At 39.6% G+C, this 24746-nt stretch overlaps 2 protein-coding genes and 1 pseudogene across 4 annotated transcripts; 2 read left to right on the forward strand and 1 right to left on the reverse strand.

Moving 5' to 3' along the window:
• Positions 1 to 7180: 7180 nt before the first annotated feature.
• On the forward strand, positions 7181 to 9312 carry LOC102712488 (E3 ubiquitin-protein ligase RNF5-like). The gene is made up of 2 exons (XM_006664175.3): positions 7181 to 7328; positions 8273 to 9312. Exon 2 carries the CDS (start codon positions 8289 to 8291, stop codon positions 9006 to 9008), a length of 720 nt encoding a protein of 239 aa, XP_006664238.1. The 5' UTR covers positions 7181 to 7328; positions 8273 to 8288; the 3' UTR covers positions 9009 to 9312.
• Positions 9313 to 9838: 526 nt separating this feature from the next.
• On the forward strand, positions 9839 to 15453 carry LOC102712767 (annotated as a pseudogene).
• A 3051-nt stretch (positions 15454 to 18504) lies between these two features.
• On the reverse strand, positions 18505 to 23837 carry LOC102713034 (BEL1-like homeodomain protein 7). 3 transcript variants are annotated; one of them, XM_006664176.3, is made up of 6 exons: positions 23344 to 23777; positions 22302 to 22373; positions 20543 to 21547; positions 19962 to 20338; positions 19822 to 19882; positions 18505 to 19547 (listed from the first exon to the last, which is right to left on the reverse strand). In XM_006664176.3, exons 3-6 carry the CDS (start codon positions 21401 to 21403, stop codon positions 18900 to 18902), a joined length of 1947 nt encoding a protein of 648 aa, XP_006664239.1. In that variant the 5' UTR covers positions 21404 to 21547; positions 22302 to 22373; positions 23344 to 23777; the 3' UTR covers positions 18505 to 18899. The 3 variants fall into 3 exon arrangements, with proteins under 3 accessions (XP_006664239.1, XP_040385180.1, XP_006664240.1); XM_040529246.1 differs by lacking the exon at positions 23344 to 23777 and adding an exon at positions 23807 to 23837 and having other exon boundaries at positions 18586 to 19547; XM_006664177.3 differs by lacking the exon at positions 23344 to 23777 and adding an exon at positions 23094 to 23322 and having other exon boundaries at positions 18586 to 19547.
• Positions 23838 to 24746: the final 909 nt, after the last annotated feature.

Genomic DNA, 24746 nt, shown 5'->3' on the forward strand with positions numbered 1-24746 from the left:
CAAAACCTGTGTGCCAACTGCCTGCAATTCAGTCAGGATTTGCATGACAAAAGAGGGTTAAAGAGAAATCATAAGGCAACGATTTTCTAGATGCAATGGCATGAGATGGTGGTGGTTATTTTCATCCAAACGTCGTCGTTCTAGAATCTGGATGGATAGAGTTAACTGGAATACTGGTAAGTTTTTTTCTTATCTTTTCAGAGGTGGCTGGCTTTCCAGGTTTCAAATGTCAATTCGTCGTTAGCTGTTTATTTTCACTTGTTTCACCTTCATCTATTCCATGTATCAGTATTATAATTTTTCATGGACTTTACTTAGGGGTTGCACTACTCAATATTGTATTTAAGTTTTATTCGTAATTCCATCTAACAACTTTATTTCAGTAAACAAAAAAAGTTGTTTTTTTACATTGGATATTTCAGATATCATTGGAAGCGAGATGGGGATTTGTTAAATAATCCTGAGGCTTCTATTAGAACATTAGTTATGCAACTATCGGCAGAGGCCGAAGATGTGAACCGTTTTCATTATTTAAAGAAAAAAAACTATATTTGTAACAGGGTAGATATTTCCTCTGGAGGTTGAAGGGTAGATCTAAGATAAAGATATCAATTAACACTAGGTTTGTCACTGATTTAAGACTGGAAGGTATGGTTGTGACAGAAGCATAATACCTGAAAAATAAAAAGGAGATTCTTGATGCCAGGATAGCATCCATGATATGAATAGGATTGTTCTTTCCAAAACCACGACGACGTAAGCTTGTGCTGCTCTACCAACCTTTCCCTTTTTTTTATTGAGAAAGGCATCCATACTGACTAAAAACAATTAATTAGCCCAAGAAAGTGTGCAAAAGGCCCTGAAGAAGCACACTGCTTTGGTTGCTAATCATAAAGCAAAAGATGGGGAGAAAAAAATTCACATAGAGAGCACATAAGTGTGGAATTCATCTTGACAAGAAGAAGCAGAATATGATCAGGCAGCAATCTGCTTTTCTCTGCCTTTGTGCGGCTTGTAAAACGTCAGAGACCGAATTAGCAATCAAATTCACGTTAGGGAAAACATTAGTGATGCTGAAGTGATGTAGAAATTAAAACAGTGTCGCCTTCAGAGTACTGTTTCCCGAAGAAAATGAACACTAGTCAAGCCATCATTTTCTGAAGAAACTAAGAAAATAATGCACAGAGAGCTAGCCGGTGAGGAGAATTCTCCACGAGTAGTGGCAGCACACAGGAGGCAGCGTCGTCTCTGAATTTGTTCCGAGTGGCGCCGACGATTGACTCCGGTGTCTGCCAGTATAATTTAATCCACCCTGTTGATATATTTTTATCGAACAACTATAATTAAATTATACTACTAATAATATTAATAATATTAGGTATAGTAGAAATTTGAAAAGGTAATATCGTGCATTTTATTGTGATCTTTATTGACAAAAACAAAACTATAAAATTCTACTAATCAATTAATTAACAAAGTACGAAAATACCCTTTTAAATTAAGTTCTATTGGTGGTATAATACTACCAGTAAAATGCACCGGAAAAGGACCCTAGGCAGGAAATAAAACGCACTTCTCAAGTAATTCTTTTAAAAAATGTATAAGCGATTATACATTTCAAATAGGGACAATAACTAACTACTTGCTTTGTTAAGAAAAGTTAATTTACAGGAGTAAATCTAAACATTGAGTTTATTAGATTTACTTTGAAAGTTTATTTCTTTACGACGGGAGAGAGTAAGGGTGTGTTCTTTCTCGTTGAAAAGATGAAAGTTTTTCTGATTTTGTAATGGTTATTTTAGCTACAAAGTTAAAAGTATATTTTAACAAAGAAAGATGGTGAATTTCTATATATAAAAACATAAGGTATATTTTATTAACATATTTTTAACCATATTCTTTCTTTACATATATTAACTTATCACATACCTCATTGATGAGTCTTATTTTTTAAGATCTCATATGCAAGTGGCTCACGCAATCTCTCTCCTCACGTCTCTGTTACACCTGGACATTGATCACATTCACCCATATTATACTTGCTCCAAGACTTTTTTCTTTTATTAATAAAAGATAATCTAAATTTTATGATAGCTATTTAATTATCTAAATGTTATAATTAATCACTATAAAGTAAAAAATCCACTATAAAAAGAAATATAAGATATTAAACTTTAATACATAAACTTTACAAAAAAAACACGGTCAAAAACTATGTAGAAAGACCAGGAAAATAGCTGAAGAAAGGGTGATCAAATGTTTGAAAATTTTAATTCTATCAATCAACTTCGGTCACTACTGTTGAATGATAATTTAAAGGCATGCACCCAAGTCAAAAAGTCACACATATATATATATATATATATATATATTGATTTAAAAAATATACAATGAGCAACCATAAAAATTAACTTCAAATTTAACGTTAAATATTTAAATTTTAGCTTGCAAGCCTAAACATAGCGAAAAAAAAGTGTCAGTCTTATTAGGCTATTTTCGGTGCAAAAATTTTATTTGTACGGTTTTCAACCCTGTCGTATCATCACAATATATTTAAATGGATCAACGAAATAAGTGCTCTCAATGCAAAATTTTACTTCACGATTTCACAAACATATCAAACATTTAAGTGATCAATAGGAGTTGATTAAAAATGTGTATATAAACTAAATTACTCTCGTAAAGTTTTCAATACAGTTCCATAGTCTATGTAACTGTGTATATGATATATATCAAGTTATATTCTCGTAAAACTTAACTCTTATATCTTATCATAAATTCTACAACCTATCATAACTTTTACTTATTTGACATATGATTTAGTAAAATAGAACTATTAAGATTGGCTTTAGCTAGCTTTAGAGCAAACCCAACGGCTCATGCATATGTGATGATCTATATGTCCATTTAGATAACCATTCAAAAATGATCCCTATTCATATCACATTGCACTTCAAGAGACCATTCATAATACATCATCTATATTTATTTTATTAATATTTTACAACCACCCACTCTCATGTTGATATTACTCCCTTCTCTTCTCTTATGATTGGATATAGAAATATACATGGAGTAGAGAGAATATCTAAATTTGGATGATATCTTTCAATTTGGATGATCATCTATTTTTGTATGGTAGGATGTATGATTTACGGGAGCTTTTTTTTCTTTTTATATCATCTATTTTCAATTCGAATACCGAGATGTATGAGCTACCAGGTTTACTCTTAATTAGGACGGCAGTTAAAAGCTCCAGTCACGTATGGTACGAATTCATACCCATCTCAAAATATTCAAATCTAACCACAAACTATTTAATATATACTTTTTAAAATTTAACTAAATAATATTTTAAATGACAAATATTTTGATGCGAGGAGAAGCAATATTTTAAGACATACAATATCATATCGAGCACGATTATTGTACTGTTAATTTGCATGTGGCTGCAGGTTGGGTTGCATGTCCACACGTGAAACACACACCTGGCCAGATTAGCTACTACTGTGCTTTAACTCACCCATCATTAATTAATTCTTTCACACGTACGTGTGCCTCATCTTTTTACAAACAAAAGAGAGACAGAAAATGTCCTCGCAGCTACTATCTTGTTAGTTACTTCCTCCACCTTTTATTATTTATGCCATTAATTTTTAATCTACATTTCATCATTCATCTTATTAAGAATGATACAACTACCAGTTATTTTGTTATGATTTTAATTTACTAGTAAACGTATTTTAAACACAGCTTATGATTTAACATATTACACAAATATTTTAAATAAGATCAATAATTAAATATAAATATAGATGTCAATGTCGTCAAATAACTAGAAAAAATAGTAAGTAATAATTAAGAAAAGATCTGGACAATTTGTGACCACGGAAGTAGCTAGCTAGAGACTTAGGCGTTGTTTAGTTCCCAAATTTTTTTTCAAAAACATCACAGTTACTAAAGAAATCTTGAGACGGATCTTTTGAGCCTAATTAGAAAGTGATTAGCCATAAGTGCTACAGTAACCAATATATGCTAATGACGGATTAATTAGGCTCAAAAAATTTGTCAAGCGGTTTTTCAGCCGGAATCTAAAATTTGTTTTGTAATTAAACTACGTTTAATACTAGAAACCGAAATCTAAAATTTGTTTTGTAATTAAACTACGTTTAATATCCGAAAACTTGATTTGATGTTTTTGCAATTTTTTTTTAAAACTAAACACCACCTTATATATGAGACACGCCATCATTTTCAGCGTCTCTAGGTAGCGACATGCACGTGTTCATCGTTGCTTTCTGCAGCATCTCATGACACCGTTTTAACGTTATGCGATATGTTAATTCTTTTTAAATTTATGCACATGTATATAAAATATATTTATGGATTCATAATTAATTTTAGATAAAATCAAAATATTTTTTAATATTAAACGGATAGGAATAGATATAGTCGATGCGATTAATCTTTTAAAACCGGAGATACGTACGCACGCAGTTACGTTTTGAGTAAATTATTTGGTTTTGCAAATGTATTAGTACGTACTACTGACACGCATGACATGAAAAATTCAAATATTCTAGAAGAGCAGGAGGTAATTCATCCAGGCACACACGACATGAAGACGTTTAATTCAGTGGAGTCATGCGCACACAACCTTTGAAGGGATGGTATGATATACTACAGGATAACGACGGCTTGATTTTTTATACACATGTTCTTAACGATTTAAAGTCGAAGCTGAAACATAAAGTACGATAAAAAATTTTTCAAAATCAAATCTAATTTTAAGGTTAGAAATTTAAATTTTAGCTTATAAGTATAGGAATAACCGAAAAGGTAGTGCGTCAGGTAAGAAACCATGACGAGTTGATAGAAAAGACTTAGTACTGCTAATCTTACAGTGTCATCCATATTAGACATAGTAGTAGTCTGATAAACATTGCGTTGTTTTGTTGTTTCTTTGTCAGAGTTTTCTTTTGGATTTTACACCCACACCTCCTAAATTACTAAATTACTAAATTGTATATTGTTTCTACATAGAAATTCATAATCCCGCCTATTCAAAGAAATTTTTTTATGTTGTTATAGTTAATTTCATTGTTGATATCACTATCATAGAAAATCATGTTTGAAGATCATAAATTAAAGAGCAAGAAGAAAGGTAACCGAAATATGAACCATCGTCATCTTCCTTGTACAACAACAATAGGAAGGAAATAATAAGGCTCGTTGAAGCCCATTGAGCACCGAACTGGGTCGGTTTCCTCTTATTGGGCCTGCACTGCAGGTCCAAACATTTTGAAAAAGCAGGCGGCCTCTCGCCGCATATCTAATCTATCCCAAAATAAGTCTGTTTTGCTTACAAATTTTATCTCAACATAAGTGATTAATTGTTTGGCACTTATTTTGGGAAATCAATCAGAGAAGGAAATGTAGACTAAATGCAGTCTTGCACAGTTATTACGTATCACCAAAATGGTACTCCTTCCATCCCAAAACAAGTGATCATTTTGGTAAATAAAATTTCTCCAAAGTAAGTGGTTACTTTATGCCTAAGACGGAAATAGAATGGATTAAACAGTGTTTGGATCGAGGGACTTTTAGTAGTCCATTGACTTTTTCGTAGAAGTCCCTCCCCATAGACTACAAAATTAGTGAGGGACAAGTCCCAAAAAAGTCTCAACTGTTTGAGACAAGAGGGACTTTTTTTTTCTATAAGTTCCAGGGACTTTTTTTGATTCAAACATGGTCACAGTTACTGTACATCTTCCCATAACCAAAAGTATAAGTATATAGGGGGCATAGAGGTCCTTTTATATATGTACTAATTTGTTTGAAATTTGTCAAAATAGTCACTTATTTTGGAAGAAGGAAATAAATAGTTAGGACATGGATGTTATTTTATTTAAGTATAGTTTTTCTAAAACTGATCCAAGCAGTCACCTATTTACAATGGAGGAAGTAATATTTAAGATCTAGAGATAACACTAAAATATCGTAATGAAAACGAATATGCTAGGGAAAAAGATCATATCATTTGTTTCTCGTGTGGTATTCTTTTCCGACTTGAACAATCATCTTTAATAGATGATTTAAATGAGGGAGTATCCTTAAGCGCTAGATGTGAATGAGAGAGGATAGCGAGACCCATAAAACCAAGCTCCCACATGGCCAATCTAGTAGGAGGAGGCTCGATACATGTCGAGATTTGTTGAAAGTGATTGGTCATACAAGGGTTGTCCGTTCAGTGTCGCATCCAAATTTAAAAAAATGATACATGCTATTGCTAGAGGGTAAGTTGAAATGACAAGATATACGAGGTCGTCACCGACTTCGATCATGTGAGCACTAATGAGTACCTTGTATGGTATTTTTTCGATTTAAAGTGTAGTAAGAACACATCGTTTTCCAATGGATGATTTAAATGAGGGGAGCATCCCGAGTGATAAGAGATAAAGCAGAGAGGACACCGAGAGCCATAGAGTAGGTTGACATGCGGCTAGTCTGATAAGAGATAACTAGATCCGCGCCGAGATTTGTTGAAAGTGGCCATCCAAATACCGGCCTGCCTTGGTGTTATGTTTAGATCCCAAATATCGGCACACGTTCCAACTAGTGGATACGTCGAAATGCCAACAAACTCTTTTCAACTTGGTTGCTCCATTCTTCAACTGTGACCGCATCATCGACTCCGATCATGTTAGTACTAATGAACACTTACCACTATTAACTAAAACCTGATTACCTAATACCTATTTTAATAATAAAATAGAAAGAATTGTAAATTTATCACTGGTTTAAAAGGTAATTGTAAAATTACTACTAGAAAATTAAAAATACTGATAGAAATTTTATTTTAATGGTATTATTGTAATATAAAAAAATCAGTGATAAAATTGACAAATAAGCAGTGAAATATCATAGAGATTGGAACAGAATGCCATATATCGATCGGATGATCAGCTGAAGTTGGTATCAATAGATGTAAATCAGATGACCTAAATCAGCTTGACCCACTATAGCAAAAACACGGTAGCAAAAATAATATCGCATAAGATCTACTAGATCGTTGATCATTAGAATGGGTGGAAGAAACTTTGAAAAGAAAAGAGAGACTAATAAGTTAGTCAAAATACAACAGGGGACGAGAATAGATTAGGGAGGGTGGGTCCCACTCGCATCCAAAGGTCCAAGGGAGCCTCCGCCAGCGCCTGGAACCTTCTCCTCCCCCACGCCCACGTCTCCCTCTCTTCCCTTCCCTCCCTCCCCAACGGCGCGCGCACGCCGCCGCCTCCGCCACCGCCGCCGCGCCCGCCCTCCCGCCGGTAAGTGACCCGCTCCTACGTACCTTCCCCTCCCCCCCCCCACCCACAGCTTGCGCGCTTGATTTGCCCAGCTTCTCACATACATACCCGCTGCGAATGCGATTAAGATTCTCCATCTAGATCGGATCGCCGGCCGCTGCGCTAGGGGGATCTCAACCTGGACTCCTCCTTCCCTTCTCGCTGCCATGGGATGGATTCCCGTGCCTGGTTGCTTCAGTCCATTTATTTTGTGCCCCCATGCGGCGTGGGTCACTGTTCGTCGATTCGATTCGAGTTGCCCTTCCTCCTCTGCCAACTTAATCCCCTACGTACTTCTTCTCAGATCGATCTATGTAGGAATCCGAATCACACCTGAGCACCCCGGTTGCTTATTATTTCAAACCAGCACCCTAGTTTGCAGCAATTTATTTTCACAAACTACTTGTTCTTCTCTCTGACATTACGTAATACGCCCAGTCATCAATCTACTTAGCGAATTGGTCTCAATCTCAATACCTGCATGCTTACATTGCACCACGCACAGCGATCGCAATCTAAACGCTTCTCAACCAGCCATCAGTTTTAATACTTGACGGTTGACGCACCAAATCTCTTGCTACAGATCCTTTTCTCAATTACAGAAAAAGAAGGTTGCAACCAACTTTCGTCTTGGTAGTCGTAGAAATTTCGTTCCAGATAGGCGCTAGGCAATTCGGTTTATTTGATAACAAACATGTGGATCCTGAATCTTCTGTCTTTTAACTAAACCGTATCTCGTCAGAAACTTATTATGTCATTTATTGTATCTAGTATTTCTCTCCAATTTTTGTTTTCCTGCTTGAGCACACAATACTACAATACTATGCCCTAGATTATAATATTTGCATTCCAAAAGAGCTGGAACTATATTTGTATGTTTCATCATAACCGCTCTGTTGCTGATGAACAATTTTCCTCCATTGCAGCTTATTTCATTCCAGTATGGCAGCAAATGTAGGGGAATCCACAAGTGGCAGCAGCAGCGGTGGTGGTGACGCTGGGGGCAGCTTTGAGTGCAACATATGCTTTGAGCTGCCACAGGAGCCTATCGTTACGCTCTGTGGCCACCTCTTCTGCTGGCCATGCCTCTACAAGTGGCTTCACATCCACTCGCACTCACCCGAGTGCCCTGTATGCAAGGCTGTCGTTGAGGAGGATAAGCTTGTTCCCCTCTATGGCCGTGGTAAGGACCGTGTCGACCCAAGGTCAAAGAATGTTCCCGGGGCTGACATTCCCAGCCGCCCGGCTGGACAGAGGCCTGCCACGGCTCCACAGGCCGATCCTAACACCCACTTCCCCAATGCCAATCCAAACCCATGGTTCATGGGTGGAGGCATCCCCCTGGCCAATGCACGGTGGGGGAATTATACCTTCTCTGCAGCATTTGGGGGCCTCTTCCCTTTGCTCAGCTTTCAAGTGCATGGGTTCCCAGATGCAACCGCCTATGGGCAACCTGCTGGGTTCCCCTACGGATACGGACATGGGCATGGACATGGACACGGACATGGTCATGGGCATGAGCACGCGTTCCACGGTGGGCATGCCCATGCTGCTGCTCCCCGCCATGGACCGCCCGGGCAACAACAGCAGGCGGATGTCTACCTGAAGGCCCTTCTTATCCTGGTGGGCTTTCTTGTGATTGCAAGCCTCATCACATTCTAGGATTGTGCCATCCATCATATTGCAGTGCTTGTAATAAGAGGAACAATTTCCCGAGTTGCTTTCTGATGTTGTGCATTACCTTGTCTCCATACACGACCCAGTCTGAATCAAGCGGTGCTTTTGCACAAAGTGTTGATAGAATTCTTGTATATACGAATTAGATGTGGTCTTTTGGAGCATGTGTGTACTGTGGTCCATGAATAACATGGAAGCTCTGTCTGAATGAACTAGAGCAAGGATATTATCTTGTGTTTTTGATATGATGATGCTCTGAATGAGCAGGCTGTGCAATTGTTTGGAGCAATGGGAAATGGACAATGGTGGATAGGCTTGTGTTCATTTTCATGAATTGTATTTCGATCATTTGATGAGACTTGCTGAATCCGGATACATGAAATTTGAAGGGAGTTTCACAGGAAGTCTCGAAGGCAGCCATTTCAATTTGTTTGGTAATGATGCCTCTTAATATGAAATACACATATACAATACTGGAGTAGTATTTTGCCAATGTACTCCTATTTATTTGCAAGTTTATTTAGAAAATACTAGTACAAATATTCAGTAGCGTAGCTCGAAAGCTAGCTAGCTGATGATGGAATGAAAAGGCGAGGAAGGCATGAAGAAGTGTCGGACTGGAGGGACACGTGTCGATCACCCATTGCGTCTCTCGCCTGCTCCTCTGCTCTCTTTCCCGCCCTTTCCTTTTCCCCTCTCTCTCTGAGAGACGCCTTGTTCGCCTCCTCGGCTTCCTTTCCTTGCTGCCTTTCTCCTCCCCTGCTCCTGCTTCTGCTTCTGCTTGGCTTCCAGAAGCTTCCTCCGCTCCTGTGAGGATGGACGACCTGGAGCTACCTCAGGCCTTTGAGCATCTCTTTGGCAGAGGTGAATCCATCCTCCTTCCTGCTTAAACCCTAGCGATTGATTTCTTTCTTGGTAATCTTATCTTTTCCATTGCTCTGTTCCGTTCAGACCGAAAGGCATGGCCGCGTTCCTCCTTAGCGCCTACCACGGCGACGTCCGCAACATCAAGAGTAAGAAGCAGCCATACCCAACAACCCTCATTTGGTTCTGCTTCTGCATCGGATTTGGCACGAATTTCTTGCGAGTTTTTTTTTTTGTGTCAACCACGGGATTTTAGGGTGCCATTTTTTTGACCAAACTGGGTACAAACCACCCAAAGAATGCAACTTTGTTGGAAAGTTTCGATTTTGCTATATGTTTCCTCAGTAAAAATGTCTCCTTTTTCTCTTGGTTTTGTGAAGGGAAGGCAAAGGTGCTGGACGAGGACGGCAAGGGGATCGAGGCGACGGTGGCCAACACAAGCTTCCTTGGCATGAACGCCCTTCACGCACTCAGTTGGCTCGGCAAGGTGCCGGCCTACCAGTATTTTGTCGAGGAGGTCAAAATGGACGTCACCAAGCCTGACACTATTCAGGGTAATCACGCCAGCTTGGCACTCGCATAGCAAGTTCTTGGATGCATCTTAAACCGTCTGGGCTTGTTGCTAGGCTACACACCCCTGGAGCATGCCGTCTCCAATGGCCGCCTGCCTGCCATCAGATACCTCCTTGGTCATGGCGCCGATCTGCACCAGGTTCGCTCAAAAGGAAATGTCACTCTTCTTCACGCGGCTGCAGTGAAAGGTAGAACCGCGCCTTGGCCTCTGATATGCCCTTAGGATTATGTGTTTCCCATTATAGTTGCTTGTCTGCCATCCCATCCCGCCAGAACATCAATCCCTTCACTCTAAGAAACATTTAGTCCTGCGACCTTCGCCATGCCTTGAATTATTCTTTTGTGATGGATCCACTCTATAGGATTGAACATTATGCTGGAGATCCTTATGTTGAAACTCGAAGAACTGTAAATAATACTCTACAAGTTTGTTTTAATCAAATAGCTATTCGAGCCCAATTTAGAATACTAAACATGGTGATTAGCTTGTGAACGCCAAATGCAAATGCCCGTTGGAGCTTTTATTTTCCTTTGTAACCATAAATTACACACGGCTAGGCTAATGTTCTTCTCATATCCATCGATGTCATATAGTATTTTGAAAAGTTTAAGATTTTTTCCAGATTAAATAAATTTCCCTGGCCTCAGTTATATAAAATTTCCTGTGTCATCACATTGCTACCGGTGTTTGTAGCAATTGTATTTATACTATCACTTTGTGGATCATCTTTTTTGTATGTGCCTTCTCGCACATTGCTTTGCTATAATCATTCAAATTAGTTTGCCCCAAAATGTTTCTTTGTTTGCTGTGGTAACCGTTGGTGTTTCAATATAGCATGTTCCTTATGCCAATCGATAAAAAAAAAATTATGTTTACATTAGATGCTGAACTTGGTTCCTCCAGAACAGTTGCTCATATATTTTCATGACATTCGGTTTTCCGTCTATTTATTCAGGGTACTCTGAAGTAGTAAGATTTCTGCTTTCTAGAGGAGTTGATGTCAATGCAGAATCAGTAATGGGGACACCACTGACTCTTGCTACTTACAGAGGATATGATAGCACTGTCAAGATCCTTTTGGAGCACAATGCTGACGTACTGTTCGTTATCTTTTCTCTGTTAGCTTTCAACATGTATTTGTTCTGCTTTTCCCCCAATTCCATGTGCTTTGTTGCAACTCTGATAAATCAATAGGAAGCATATTTACAGAAGAAGCTTCATCACCTCTTTTTCCTTAAGTTCTCTCCTTTCTTTTGGAACTATCATTACTGTGCATGACAATTGGGATTCTTTGTTTTTTCCAGCCCAACAAGGAATCAAACAGTTTATTTGGTGCACCTTTAGACATGGCTTTAACCTGCTCTTCTGTGTCCTGTGTGAAGCTGTTGGTTCAGGTATAGCTATCCCTGCTTTCTATTGCCATAGGTTTTCTCTAAAGTGCTGGGGTGTAATTTAACTCTGTATAAAGCATCAATTATAATGACAAACCATATGATTGTTTATGTTTTACACTTCAATTTAATAGGCTGGAGCTGATGTAAAAGTAGAGGGGCCTCATAATCATTCGGTAAGAGCTGCCGAGAAAGGCTTAACTGAAGCTATCAAGTGCTTCTTGGAAGCTGGTGCAACACCAACTGTTCCTGACATGGTGAGCCTTCTCCTTTGTCATGCCAGTGGTATCTGTTTCAATAGCAAACAATTTGATTCTAATGTACGATCAAATGCTACCATTTCGTTCATGCACAAATTTGTTACTGTTTCCTTTTATTTCCTTTTGCCATGTCTTTATTAATCTGGTCAAGTGTGCGTAGTCAGATATCCGGTCATACTAGCACCACCTTGGCTTGTTCTAATGGAAGTGAATTAATAAAGTTTGCATGATTGTGTGAATGTGATGTCTAGGATGAGAAGCTAGAGGTACCATTTCATTATCTTTTTTTTTCTTTTTGAGAAAACGGAAGTACTATTTCATAAAAATGGAACGAAGAGCAAACTAGGTGTCCCTTTAGTTAGTCATTACATTTAATATTACCACTATGAAGAGCATGTATCCTGATCATTGAAGAGAGCTGTTTTCTTTCTTTTTGTCTTGTTTTCAAATACTCAATATTGCTATTTCATGCTTGGTTTGTTGGACAATTTGGGAGGATGCCAATAGAGCTGGCTGCTGAGTATGGTACACGGAAGATGTTGAAATTCTCTTTCCTTTCAGCTCTGCCATCCCAACTGTGGCAAATTGGAGCGTTGATGGAATAATTAATCATGTACAGTCAGAAATCAAGCAACTAGAGGTATGCATGTACTGATTTTGTCGTGCATTTTGCAACAGTTCTGGTCTTCTCTGCAATGTAGGCAACAAATCAGTGTACACATTTGTTTTTCTGGATTAATACACTATTCCCCCTGGTTCCATAATATTTGTCGTTTTGGGCAAGATTAAGGTCAAACTTTTACAACTTTGACTAATAATAACATCTAAAATATTTACTTTAGAGACTATATGTATATCATGATCTTGAAAGTTTTTTCAATAAAATCATGTGTTAGTTGATAATTTTATATATATTGTAATAGAAAATAGTGGTCAAAGTTATTTTTTGGAGACTATGTCCTTGTCTAAAGTGACAAGTATTATGGAACCAGAGGGAGTATTAGTTCTTAAGAAGCAAGCCTTCCTGAAGCACTGAACATTTCTGTGTAGCTTGCAAGTGAGAACTAGGAATCTGAAACACATTGATTGGACCTGTTCTTTTGCCCTTTCACTTCACCTTAACCTCTCCTCGTAGTCTGTTTCATCGCTACTAGCATCAGATCTTTTAATATATGTCTAACTCTAGACATTGTGAGTTTCTTAGGATGATAAATTTGTCAAAAAGAGAAAGTCTGACCTGAAACAACAAGGAGATGCTGCATTTAAGAAGCAGGATTATCTAAATGCATCAGTGTTCTACACTCAGGTACATTCTTCACCTTTTCCATGTTACGTCCTTGGATCATAATCCTCATTATATATGCTGTTATTTGTGTATCTTCATCTGGTAGATACAATGTGTGTTTCTACTACTGTTTTTTGACTCCAGAAGATGCGGAAAAAAAACTTTCTTTTAAAATATTTAGGATTTAACTGAAGACTGGAAGCGTTTGCACTAAATAATAAGGAATCAGGAATGAAATTAAAAATTCACCAATCCATTTATCCAAACAGGCCTTACGTGGTTCGCCTTATTTCTTTCCCTCCATGAAGTTGATATTATTTATTTACTTTAGCAGGGCACAGAATTTTGCTAGTTACCTCATTATGCTATCACAGGAGTCAAGGTTAGAATAATAATCTCCTTCCATATGTATAGTGTAAAATTCAACCGTTGCTGTTGCTATTACCTCATAGGAGGTAATAGGCCTATACAAGGAATTGAATTATATGTAGTGAAATAATATTGCCATTTATTTTAAAAATTAGATTAAATGCATGTGTTTATGTCTACACCACAATCTGAACTTTACACTATTATCAAATCCCATTAGAAAATTTCAATTCTCACATTTTTCTCAAGAGACGAACATGTTAGAACATTAGTATTCAGAATATAGATGAATTTGGTGTATTCCATGCATTCTAATATGGTAAAACACAACCAATTTGGAAACACATTAAAAGTTGCATGCACGGCAAGTTTAAAGACGATAATTGGATGCAGTAATGCTTTGCATTCTTTAGTCTAATTTATGAACTGAGAGAAAATATTTAATGCTAAAACAATTCTAACAATCAAGGGCCCAGATTTACCCTCAACTCTTACCACCATGGAAGTAAGATGGAGTACCCTAAAAGAGCTCATATATTACATGTAGCTAGCAGCACCCACCACCACCACACACACGCACACGTATGCTCTATACACAAAGCAGTCCGGTGATATCTGGCTTCCATTAATCTATTTCATTGGGAGGAGTTGGTGGGAATTGCTCTTTTATCAAGAGCTTCAATTTCCAGTCCTACCTTGTTACAGAATAAAAAAATTGTTGGCGCAAGTTGAGCAGTACTCAGGAATTTAACAATAGCAGTAACAAAGCTGGCATGGCACTGCTTGGTTCATTGCAGGCACTGAAGGTTGATAAGTTCGATGGTACGTTGTTCTCAAACAGGAGTCTTTGCTGGCTCCGCATGGGTGATGGACAAAGGGCTTTGGATGATGCGAATGCATGCAAAAGGCTACGGCCGAAATGGGCAAAATCCCACTATCGGCAAGGAGCAGCTCTAATGTTTCTGAAGGTGAAGTAGACAAGAGAACATTTTGACAATTCCTTTGTTCCTTGTATATCTGCTACTGCTATTTGATTTGGCTCTGTAATTGTGTTTCTTAGGATTATGATAAGGCTTCTACTGCACTCAGTCAGGCTTTAGAGTTGGACCCTGAAAGTGAAGAAATCGAGAATTTGTATTGGTAAGATATATCTACCTTTATCTTCTCCCCTTTTGCAGTGAAGTCTATTTATGGGTAAGATATTATAAAATTCTTGGCACACTTGAGGTTGCATGCATATTCTCTGGCTGTTGCTTTGCTCCATGTAATCGGTGGCTGATGTTTGCAGGGAGTGTTTGGAACTGTGGGGTTGATTCCTGCATGCCAAACTACAGAGAGAAGCTCACGCAGAACTGGGAACCCCTTTGGTGTTATGAAAGATGGATGGACGCAGCTCAAACTCGGTTGTTTGCTGCTTTTGTGTACATAGAGTACTTGGGTGGTTAAACTGAACGTCTCGCCTTTTATGTTATGGTTCATGATCCTGGAGGAGGGTATGCCAGACTAGACTAGAGGCCTAGAGCATTCTCACATCGTTTTTGCTGTTAACAGTACGGCAACTGATGATCAGCTGTCAAAGTAAGTTAGAAAGATGAACTGCCTGAACTGTTTTGCATAAGATATTTGTGCATCCGTCCAAAAATACAAGGTGTATTTAACATCACTTGGATCAACAATTACTCTATTTATAACTGGTACAAAATTGATGTTAGATTTGTAGTCAAAACTACTTTCTTGTGATTATGCCTTTGTATCATATAAACAATATTTTCGTAAAACAATTGTTAGTCAAAATCATATCCTAACAAAATAAAATGCACGTTATATTTTTTGGATAGGGGGTATGCTGCATGTCCTGCTAATATAACCCTTAGATTGCCAAATAATCTTACCACATAATGCCACTGTCTTTGCCATGAAGAACATGTTATAGGTTTCATTGACTGTGAACAGCCCTTTGGCTGATGTCTTCCACATTGTCTCCTCTGCTTCAGCTGAGTCCAGCTGGAACTGCTGAACTTCATTCCAGACACCGAAAAATTCCTCAATTGCTCCATCTGATGGTGCCCCTTTAATATCCCTAACCTAGCGATTATTCTGCAGTTCCTGTGCCACGGTTATCTCTAGAGCTTTTGATTTAGTCATATGGCAATTCCTGCTCGAACTTCTCAGAGCTAGAGGTTTTGGGAGAAAGTGGTGCGCTTGGGTGTGTTCGCTACTGCAGACTTCGACCACCACAGTAACAATCAATTGTGAAGAAAGTGATCTGATAACACCAGTGCGCGGACTCAGACAGGGTGATCCTCTTTCACCACTCCTTTTTGTTCTGGTAATGGACACATTGCAAGCACTGGTCAAAACAGCTACAACGTCGCAACTTCTTGCTGGCCTAGAAAGAAGCTGGTGATCACCGACGATCTCCCTGTACACCGATGATGCGATTGTTTTCTTCAGACCAACCGACCAGGAGGCTCATGGCATGAGGATAATCCTCGACCTTTTCGGGGCATCGACGGGTTTGCAATGCAATTTGGCCAAAAGTGTAGTCGCTACCATTAGATGTCCGGAGGATACTGCAGTGAGAATAAAGAATATAATTGGATGCAGAATAGACCAATTCCCCATTACATATCTTGGTTTACCACTTTCCCTGAAGAGGCTTACAAAGATAGACTATCAACCTTTGTTGGACAAATTCGCAAGGAATTAGCAGGATGGAAACCAAAATTTTTATCCACGGGCGATCGCTTGAAGTTGGTGAAAGCGGTCCTAATGGCTTTACCGCTGTATTGGATGTCGGTCCTGTAGATACCACAATGGGCGGTAAAAGAAATGAACAGAAAATGCAGGGGCTTTCTCTGGAAAAGAAGATATCAATGGTGGTCACTGTCTGGTAGCTTGGCATTCAGTCTGCATGCCAATAGCTAATGGAGGACTTGGAATTAGGGACACCAATCTGTTCGATAGAGTACTTCACTTGAAATGGTTGGCAATGAAGCAACAACACAGTAATCGCCCTTGGACTCTTCATCTAGCTAAGCCACAACAGGAGCTGACTGACCTCTTTTTTGCATCAACCAAACACATTGTGCATAGTGGAAAACAAACGGATTTTTCGAAGGCAGACTAGCTGCCCGGTGGCAGCATCATGGTTAATCGGCAACTGCTAGCAAGCTTTGTGGAGAAGACTGGGATAACTGTGGCACAGGGACTGCAGAATAATCGCTGGGTTAGTGATATTAAAGGGGCGCCATCAGATAGAGCAATTGAGGAATTTTTCGGTGTCTGGGATGAAGTTCAGCAGTTCCAGCTGGACTCGGCTGAAGTAGACGAGACAATGTGGAAGACATCAGCCAAAGGGCTGTTCACAGTCAATAAAACCTATAACATGTAACATGTTCTTCATGGCAAAGACATTGGCATTATGTGGTAAGATTATTTGGCAATCTAAAGCGCCGTCGAAGGTGAAGTTTTTCATGTGGCTAGCTAAGCAGAATCATTGCCTGACAGCGGATAACCTAGATAAGAGAGGATGGCCTCACCTTGTAAACTGTGTCCTATGTCAATCGGCACCGAAAGATTGTCAGCACTTGTTTGTTTCCTGCCCTTACACTTCGAGAATATGGAGACTTACACAGCAGTGGGCTGGAATTGCGTTCCCAACGCCGGCGGAGATGTCCAAGCAACTTGGGGAGTGGTGGGTCGAGGCAAGAGCCCTTTGTCGGACGAGGTACAGGAAAAACTTTGACTGTCTAGTTCAGCTGGTGTGCTGGATGGTGTGGAAGGAAAGAAACGAAAGAATCTTCAATCAAAAAACAGCAACGGCACCGCAACTATTCCAAATGATCAAGGAAGAAGTGGCGATCTGGAAGGTAGCCGGGTTGTTCAATTCATGTCGCGAGTAATCAACATGTGGTTTCCTTCTTCTCGCACGGTTCGACTTGTGAACCGGCGTGTCTTTTCTTTTTTCGACAACACTCTTGTCGATGTAAAGCCCTTGTAAAACCCCCTCTCAAAATCTTAATGCAATCCAGGACGGCTGCTTTGAGCTGCCCAAACCAAAAATATATATATATAACCCCCCTGCTAGCAGGAAGCATAGGGGTTATCTGGCTTTTTAATGAAAAAAGGCCAAACAGTATATTTGCAAACGAAAAATAATTTCAAATAAAAATTTTACATTTGTGTTGATAGGATCTAATAACCAAGGTTGGAAAAACAAATTTTAATGAAAAAAACTTCAAAATCAACTTTGAATTTACGGTTGAAAATTAAAATTTAGCTTATAAGCACGAACAAAAACCAAAAAATGGAGGTGATATGTTGCCATCCTCAGCGTGGGGACCTGAGCAACAAGGCAACACTGAACTAACTATTTAATTTCAAACAGCTGAGCTGTAGTTCTCCACAACTGAAATTCCATGCAATAAGGCGTTCTCAAATTTTTTTTTCCAAAAACATAACATCGAATTTTTGGACACCTAAGTAAAGCATTAAACATAGATGAAGCAAAAAACTAATTGCACAGTTATGGAAGAAATCTTGAGACGAATCTTTTGAGCCTAATTAGTCTATGATTAGACATAAGTGCTACAGTAACCGACATGTGCTAATGACGGATTAATTAGACTCAAAAGATTTGTCTCGCAATTTCTAGGCTAGCCGTGAAATTTGTTTTTTTCATTCGTGTCCGAAAACTCTTTCCGACATCCGACACTTCATAGCTGAACAGCAGAAGTTAACACAAAGCTGCACAACTTGCTGGGCACAGCAGCAAGTTTTCAGCTCCACTTACATGTAAATGAGCGACAGAAAGCTCTAGTAGTGTGAGTGTATACTAGGAGAGTCCTAAGTAACCATTACTTTACAATATGGTGCTCAAATCACAAGCTTTTACACGTATAATATAGTAATGATGGACTTTATCTTTACATGATTCTTTACCCTATCACCCCACCATCTAACCTTGTATATTACATTTCCTTGCTATACCTCCTCTTCTGTATTGAATGGCAACTAGAAAGCTACAAATCCCATGCCCTTTCAGGCATGTTATTCTCCCACTAGGTAGGTGTTACAAATGCTGCCCCCCAAATCCTTTCAATGCTCATGGTCCTGATGTATCTGCTGTCTTCAGGCCACAAAGTCATGCAGAAGAGGTGAGTGCTCAAACCGTTGCCGCTGATCCATCTGATTCAGTGAATCGTAGTCTGAAGAAGCGACAGTGACACCGAGAGGAGCAGTAGCATTGTAGATGTCGTCCTCACTAACACCTGGGAAGCTTGGCTCGGCATTAGGGACGCCGAGGTTGCTGCCGGAGTGCTGCAAGCCCAGCGTCAGCGACACATTGCCATTGCCGTATCTCCCAAGCTCAGCCAAGTGATAGGCCATGAACCGGGCATTCTCGTCTGAGTGCTGCGCGACAGTGTTGTGGAGGAGGAGGCCGCCATCTGCTTCATTCGATCGCTGGTCCTTCAGCATCAGGTTCATGAAGCTGTCATCAGGGTTGGCCTCGTTCTGGAAGCCAATAGGCGCTCCGCCAACATTCATTGTTCCAATGCTGGTTCTCCCCTCGCTCAGTTGGCTTGTTTCGCAAATCCGTGCCCTGGAGTTTTTGATGTCTTCCTTTTCTTCTGAAGATGCCATTTTATCCTTACTTCTTGGTGCATTGTCAGAAGAAGAGTTGGAGTCTTGCTCTAAATCGCCAATCTCTTCTTTGTACATGTCTTCGATCATTGGTTTCCAAAGGCGGACACGGGCATTTATGAACCAGTTCGATATCTGGAGAAACAAGAAGCAGTCAGCACATTGAACTCGTAAGGAAACACGAAAGGCTTTTTTCTACGATATAAATATATGGGGGTTCATGCTATGGCTAGCAGCTGTGCACTGTGCCATAGAAACATCATAGAGAAGTATTACTGTTTAGCTGAACAGCTTCTAGCTTTTGTTAAGGCTTGGTGCACACAGATGTATATAATTATACGTCCATAAGAAGTTAAACATCAAATGTGAATCAATGGTCCAGTGCAGAAAAAAGACAAAACAATATTACCTGACTCCTAGTCAGGCCAGTCTGCCTCGCAAGCATTAACTTCTCAGAATCTTTTGGGTACCTGAAAATTTGAATGAACAATGCTAAGAGAAAATAACAGAATGAATACTACAAAGAAGAGAATAAAGGAAGAAACTTACGGATGAAGGAAGTGTTCAAAAAGCCAAGCTCGGAGAATTGTAACGGAGTTTTCAGGCAGTCCCCTCTGTGGTCGCCATGCGTTTTGTGGAATCATACCATATTGTTGGAAAGCACGTTGTTGCCTGAGCTGCTGATCGATGTACCGGAGGCGAGTTAATTTGCCCTCCTTGCCAGATGAATTTTCTTCCTCGCCTAGCTTTTTCCTGATAACATTGATCTGATCATTGATAGCATCCTTCAGGCACCGGAAGTGCCGTGAGATTGTCTGAAGAGCAACTGCTGTGTAAGGCTTCGCAGATCCTGGCCCAGCTACCATATCAAAGGATGAAACCACAGTTTGCATTTGGTGGTAGTAGTGCTTGTATTTCCGGTCCACCTGAAATATATTTTAGTTGGTGTTAAAATGATTTACCAATCAATTAGCTAAGATCAATGGTGCTATAAGTAAGCTGTAAAATCTATACATATACTGTGGATCATTCCTAAAACTACTGATACTGTAATCTCAACTCAAAGAAATTTTGAGTTGCACTTTTGTTTAAGAAGAAAGTACAAGACAATACACTGCTAGAGTACTCACCTCATCCAGCATTGCCATCAGTTTTGCCATTTTGTTCTGAAGCTCTTGCTTCTCAGCAGTGGAAAGCTCAGGTGCTGCATTAGCGCCAGATTCTTGTGGATTAGAAGACACACCCTCACCTTTTGGCCCTCCATCAGTTTCTTTGCCATCTGCTTTTCCTGATTCAGCCTTCTCTTTCTGAGCCTTTTCTTTTATGCTCTTCCAAACACTCACAACCTCATCAAGAAGTTCTTGTGCTGCCTTCAGATACCTTGAGTTCCGGATTGCGCGAGAAGCTTCAGACTGCAAATTCTTCATGCGTATGTCATCGCTTCTAAGGCTGTCATGGTAAGACTGCGGCGTTAACATGTCTGGCTTTATAGACCAGTATGGTAAGGAAGGCGCCATCATTTGTGTGTTCAGGCTCAGAGATAACCCTTGGCCTTGTACTGATGGGACACTTGATGAGCTGTGGTTATTCAGAACACCAAACTCAAGATGTGAACCAGTTTGGGCATCATCATGGATGAGCTCAGAGCCACCACCTTGTGCTCCATCCATCATATGCATCAACATCTCATTTTTCATATCTTTGACATGGCCGAAAGAGCGTTGCCCCTGGTGGGAAGCAAGCATGTCGGACTCCCTTGCAGAAGGGTCTTGGGACATTGTTGAAGGATGGCCAGAGCCAGGCATCTCCATGCAATTCTGCTGAGGCTGCAGAATGCCGCTGAACTCCGTGTAAGGTCCAGAAGACGGATTGTTCAGATAGAGCAAGTTCCCTAGAGCCGAGGACATAGGATAGGATGCACTGCCTGGGTCTCTTGAGTACATGGTCTGCGAGTCTCTTTCACTACCAGGGCTTGAATAATAAGTAGCCATCTCGCAGTTACAACTACTTATTGGTCGAGATTACTGCAAAAGCATATATGTGTATGAAGAACCAGCTTTGACGTTGACTTGATTGACAATACCAGAAGGTCATCAATATTGTATCCAGACTAAACTTAATCCCGTGCAACTTTCCTGCAATTGAGTAAATGAAATGATAAGACACCCCAGCAAAGTTTTTTTTTTTTTTTTTTTGCCAGGTCGGCCAAGAAGCTCAGCCAAAATTCATTAAGATACCCCAGCAAAGTTCATATGTTGAATAAGAAGTTCTCTCCTTTTCTGAGATCGAAAACAATGGCACACCCATGCCAAGAAATATAACTGCAGTTGCTTGTAAAGTAATTCAATGGAAAATTTCAAAACACTTTGCACAAAAAAAAAAGAAGTTTAATTGAGTAAACTGTAATACAAGGACAGCAGAAGCACACAGAGATGGCCAGTCACAACTCACAAGTGAGAACTCAGAATTGGGGCTCAGGCTCAGTTTTGGCAGGATTTAGGCCCTATCTGATAGAAATGCTGTCATCTGCAAGCTTTGCTCGAGGAGTGCGATAATATAGGAACTGACAATGTGACTTGCCGATTTGCAGGCTAAAGCCACAAGTGGTCCTTCATTTTTCAGATTGGATCAAAAAAGTTTTGGACTTCGTGGTCCTCTTTTTCTATCAACATAATACGAATATCTACTCGTGAATTGCTGTTGTTATACCAAGATAAACAATCCGACGACACACTAAATCAACATAATACTGACCAGTGTTTTTTTTAGAAAAGCAACCTGGAGGAATGAGAGAGTCATGAGAAAGGATAATTGCATTGGATACTTTAGGTTTGAACATATGACTCTTAACTTCTTAAGTGAGTACTGATCATTTAACACGATGAATACCTTGTCGAACCAATAGACTGGAACTCCTCAAAGATTCTTCGCCAGGCTGTTATCACTGCGATATCAATCAATCTGCAAGAAGAGATCAACTTACTTAGCAGCTGTTTGTCAGTCTGAAGTCTGAACAAGTTCGCTTTTATAGCTAGATTGTGAGAGAGTGGAACCAAAGAGAAAACTCCAAGGTATTTATATATAAGCTACATACAGAACAAGAGAAGCACTAGATTTTGATGAAAAACAAGCAAGATTTCCTTAGCATAAAGTGTCTGGAGTGCAGTAACTCAACAGAAGAACTACTGCAAAAAGGTGAAAGTAACAGGAAATTTGGCTTTTGAGAGCGCAGCTTCCATGCAAACATTTTTTTTAAGACTGCTTCCATCCATGTCGAACATAGAAGGAAGAAAGAGAAAAGGCTTGGAGAATTTAGTCGGCAATCACAAGGCTAGTTCATACATAAGTTCAAATTATAGGCCAAAGGAACAAAAGCAGGTTGCTTTACAATCTGAGAAGAAAACAAGAACCATATAATCGGAGAAAACCAGGCATGAATTCTGTATCCAAGTATTTTTTCACAAGCATCTATACACCAAGAAAGGCAACAGCTTTGTTGAAGTCGAGGGCATGGCACCTCAAGGTAAGTCAAAAGGAACAATCTTTACGCCTGAGCTTTCGGTTCCACGAGAAAAAAAAGAAAGAAAGAAAAACAGCAGCAGCAGCACAAGCCCAGTTAACCCAGCAAAAAAAATCCCCAAACACCAAAAGAAGCTGAAAATTCAGAGGGAAGCGCAGTACCCTTAGCTCGATAGCCCAAGAAGGCAAGAGCTCAGAAACCCAAGAAAGTCAGCCTTGCGCAGAGCCAGATGAGCAAGAAAGACCATAATTCAGTGAAATTTCCATCATCATCGAACAGAAGCCAAGGGCAAGAACAGAGTTCATGCGTGCAGGCAATACGCAAGCAATTCGTCGCTGCTGCTCATCCTGCAATAAGGATGAGGAGGAGCAGATGGTACAAGAGAAGGCAATAAGAAAATGGAGGAGAGACCTGAGGGTGTGCTCCTGATGGGGGGCAGGGCAAGGATTGATTGACAAGCAGGCTGATCTTCTTCAGGCTCAGGGATAGGAGAGGGAAGATGAGAGGAGAGGAGAGGAAGGGGGAAGAAAGATAATCGATCCTCCCAATATGGGGACAAAATCAGATCCCAGGATTAAAATAACAATCTCAAAAGGAAAAGGGAGCAGCAAGAGAGCACAGAGGAGCTCCTCTCTCTCCTCTCCTCTTCTCTTCTCTTATCTTCCTAGCAAGCAAGCAGTTTGCTAGCTCAGCTCAGAAGAGTCTCTCAATTTCTCTCTCCTTTGCTTGTTCCTTGTTGTTGCCTAAATAAAAAAAGCTCAGACCACCCACTAACAACAGCACCAAATATGGAATAATGTTTGCCTCCAAAAGAAATAGTTTTGCTAGTTCCTTTATTAGTTGCGGTCGAGCAGGATTATACTGACGAGCTAACCTCCTCTCAACTGTTGCTGCTGCTGCTGCTGCTGCTTGGCTCTAGCTTGGAGTTTATTTGCTGGTGTAACCACCACAAGTTTCGGCTACTTGTCGATCGAGTTGTTTCTTTACGATAAAGCCTACATATATGCTGCTATATATCCTCATAGTACTACCTTGGATTCACACACATATGATTTTTAAAAAAATATTTTTTCAACAAAATGTATATTTTTTTTGCCCTGTCTCGTTCTCACTAGATTACTGAGTATTATATTGCGATTTGCATATATTTCTTTGTCTACGAAGACAAGAAACACGTAAAATATTTCTTTTTTATTTTTTAAAAATGATTTTTCTTCAAGAACAAGAAAAGGGATATATGAAAAATAAAACAGGGTGATTGAACTATAATTCAGACACTGTACATTAGCAATGTAATGGTGCTTAGTGCATGCATTTTGGTTTGGTGACAGCTAATGTGGGAGATATGGAGAATCAAGAAATCATTAGAGGACAAAGGGATGAAGGCAAAAGGATTTATCACGTGTGACATCAAACGCCCCAATGAGACCTCTAACTTAAAAACAAACAATTAGTGGTGGGCCACCCCAATTCCCCTCTCTCTCTCTGCAATTGCATATTTGCATAGAGTATTTTGCATTGGGTGGTTCGCGTGGTCCACGAGCCTACGCCATGGCACGGGTCCACCGCCCCCAACTCCCTCTCCTCTACTCCTCTCTTTCTTACACCAAATTGAATTCAATTCTTGCAATTGGTTGAATTCAATTCAAGCTTCAACTCACCTGAGCAATGACAACACCCCAGCAACAGATTTGTCTTTGGCAGGTGTACATAACTTGGATATGTATTATACTTAGGTGGTGTTCTTTTCTTGGATTTATGATTGAATTAACTTTAAAAGTTAAAATTTTGATTTCACAAAGAAACTTATATAT

Source organism: Oryza brachyantha, chromosome 12 (genome assembly GCF_000231095.2).
Source record: "Oryza brachyantha chromosome 12, ObraRS2, whole genome shotgun sequence".
Lineage (NCBI taxonomy): Eukaryota > Viridiplantae > Streptophyta > Magnoliopsida > Poales > Poaceae > Oryza > Oryza brachyantha.